Below are 3,226 nucleotides of genomic sequence, written 5' to 3' on the forward strand. Positions count from 1 at the left end.
CTCCTCCTACTTCTCATGACCATCTCTGAAACTCCTCCTACTTCTCATGAACATCTCTGAAACTCCTCCTACTTCTCTTGACCATCACTAAAACTCCTCCTACTTCTCATGACCATCACTCAAACTCCTCCTACTTCTCATGACCATCACTAAAACTCCTCACCATCACTTAAACTCCTCCTACTTCTCATGCCAAAGAATGCATTCAGGCAGGAAAATACATCAGATTTACTGAAGCAGAGAAATAATACATAGATATAGACATGTTATGGGAACATCTTTACATTTGTCGTGGAAGTTGGGGATTTCTTTGTACATTTTTACGCTTTTCATTTTTATTTTGAAAAGGCTGAACAAACCTTTTTTTGATTTGACAGAACATGTGTAAAACATCCTTAAAGAGGAAATAAATGTACAATAAATCCCATTCAATTTGCAGGTTTTAGCACAACAACCTGCATATTCAACATTTAGTCAAATCAATTTACAGATTAACCGACAATGACATGCTTTCATACTGGAAGTGTAATTGCTACTGCCACAATAATAATAATAATACATTTTATTTATAAAGGCACCTTTCAAGGCTCTCAAGGTCAGCGTACAAGGTACACAATACACAAAACAAAAACAAAACAGAAGTACAAAAATAGACAATATAATCAATCAATAAAAACTGAAAAACAGAGGACGTGTGATGTTATGTGTTCAGGGTGGATATATAGTCTGAAGCCAGTGTGAAGAGATGTGTTTTGAGACGTGTTTTGAAAATGGAGAGACAAGTAGCATCTCTGACTCCTTGATTCTCTGCAGGCTGGCTGCACAAAGAGATGAGGAACAGCAGCAGAGCGTCTCTGAAGCTGAAGAAGCGCTGGTTCCTGCTCACACACAACTCCCTGGACTACTACAAGAGCTCGGAGCGCAACGCCCTGAAACTGGGAACGCTGGTTCTGAACAGCCTGTGCTCCGTGGTGCCGCCCGACGACAAGCTCTTCAAAGAGACCGGTAAGAAACGACAAGAACACCACTTGAATCTGACCAAAGGTGTTACTCTAAAACTCAATTTCACCGCGGGCCACATCAGCTTTAAGGTTGCACTAAAAGGGCCGGTTCTAACTATATAAATATACATATTACAATATATATAAAATAATGTAATATATTACATTATAGCCTCTGAATTTGACTATTATCAGATAGGGTAATAACTTCATAATTAATGTCTGAGAGCAGAAGTCTTGGGCAAATCAGTGCAAGTCTCTTCAGTGCGCATGTCAGAAAACGAGATGCATTGTGGGACATGTAGTTTATTGGCAACGTGCTTCTGTAAAGTGGCATCTAACCGTATAATAAACGTATTATATTCTTTGCAAGCTCTTGCGGGGACCACATAAAATAAAGCGGCGAGCCAGTGCTTCAATCCCCTTTGAACCTTCCTTCAAACGTCAGAAAAGATTCTAATCCTTCCATGTTTTTATTAACTTCACTCGTTCCTTGTCTGTTCCTGGTGTTCTTCCTGCTCTCAGGCTACTGGAGTGTGATCGTGTACGGCCGTAAACACTCGTACCGTCTGTACTCCAAGCTTCTGAACGAGGCCACGCGTTGGGCCAACTCCATCCAGAACGTCATCGACACCAAAGCCCCGATCGACACGCCCACGCAGCAGCTCATCCTGGACATCAAGGTGGGAGCTGTTAGCATTCACAAGCTACATTAGGGAGCTACAGGTTCATTATTGCAGAGAAGGACCATTGATTATTTATAACTTTGTAGACAGCTTCAGACCGCTCACAAAGCTTTGTTTCTTTACCTTGCTACTATATTTCAACTCACAAATCCTGCCAGTAAAGGATCGAATGCACCGGGTCACTAAATAACTGGGATTATTAGTAGCATCTTTTCATAGTTACGTTTCCTTTTTTTGTTGAGAAAGGGTTATTTAACATGCAATATGGTTTAATTGTAGCTTTTCGTAAAGGTTATCTCGTTTTTTAAGTATCATTTCTTGTTTTTTTTAACAACGCCGGTTAGGACTTAGAGAAAACGTATGCTACATGTAAACTATACACAGAAAGATTATAGAATTAGACTCAATTCACATCCCACTAACTCAAACACACCTGCTTCATATACGGTTCAAAGTCATCCTCTCTAACTCATCTTGTCCTCCCTGCTCTCCCTCTGCAGGAGAACTGTCTGAACTCTGAGGTGGTGGAGCAGATCTACAAGAGGAACCCCATCCTGCGCTTCAGCCTCCACCCTCTGCACACGCCCCTGCTGCCGCTGCCCTACGGAGACATTCACCACTCAGGTGAGACCCAGAAATAATTAAAAATACAGGGACAGTCGACTGAGATAGATCTGCAAATATACGTTTATAGAGTGAAGCTGCTGTTCAGGGTGGAACACTCAGGATGTGAGGTTTCTTTTCTTTCCTATTTGAAACTAGGAATTAAAACATTGTAGTTTGTTATTGTTTTATGATATTTTAATAGTGTAGCTATGGCAATGAAAACCTTAGGTCACAGGCTCCTCCAACAGTGCAACATGAATATGTATAGGACACAGTGCAAGAGAATGTTTATATGAGTTAGCATCCAGCAGTTTGTAATTATTGGTGGCCCTTATTGTACATTTCTAACACATAACTTGGGGGTACTGAACATTTAGGGGTTCACAGTGCTGGCAACTTGACTTTATACGGAGCTAAATGAACCCAAATACCTGTACTTTCTACTTCTTACATGTTGAACCCAAATACCTGTACTTTCTACTTCTTACATGTTGAACTCAAATACCTGTACTTTCTACTTCTCACATGTTGAACTCAAATACCTGTACTTTCTACTTCTCTCATTTTCCAAACAGGCTGGTTCCTTTAGTCTGAATGTGTGTTTGGTGGCGTGATCATTATTATTTAGAATCATTGCGTGCCTATTGATTTGAACACGATCCGTGTATCCATCATTTCCTGGTCTTCTCTAAAGAAGAGGGACCAATGAAAACGTTGTCATGTTGCCGTTGTTCAGCATGGAAACATTCATTAGCTAACAATGACATTATTGTTCTATTAATATAAAGGGAGGTCAGGTACTCTTTAAAACAGCTGCTAGTTATGGGTACTTTTTACTGAAGTACATTTCAAAGCTTCTTTACTTTGACTTGAGTAAAGAAGTTTAGTCAGTACTTCTACTTTCTACCAGAGCATTTTTAAACACCAGTATCT

General features: G+C 40.0%; 1 protein-coding gene across 1 annotated transcript; it reads left to right on the top strand.

Annotated features, from left to right (window-relative positions):
- Positions 1–813: 813 nt before the first annotated feature.
- LOC104958964 (unconventional myosin-X-like) lies at positions 814–2,311 on the top strand (the record flags this gene model as incomplete). The annotated part of the gene is made up of 3 exons (XM_010786798.1): positions 814–1,005; positions 1,527–1,684; positions 2,188–2,311. Coding segments are annotated over 3 exons (474 nt in total), but the record flags the coding sequence as incomplete, so codon positions are not given.
- Between the last annotated feature and the right edge of the window lie 915 nt (positions 2,312–3,226).

The sequence above is a fragment of the Notothenia coriiceps genome, unplaced genomic scaffold (assembly GCF_000735185.1).
Source record: "Notothenia coriiceps isolate Sejong01 unplaced genomic scaffold, NC01 NC01_scaffold00029589, whole genome shotgun sequence".
NCBI classification, from domain to species: domain Eukaryota; kingdom Metazoa; phylum Chordata; class Actinopteri; order Perciformes; family Nototheniidae; genus Notothenia; species Notothenia coriiceps.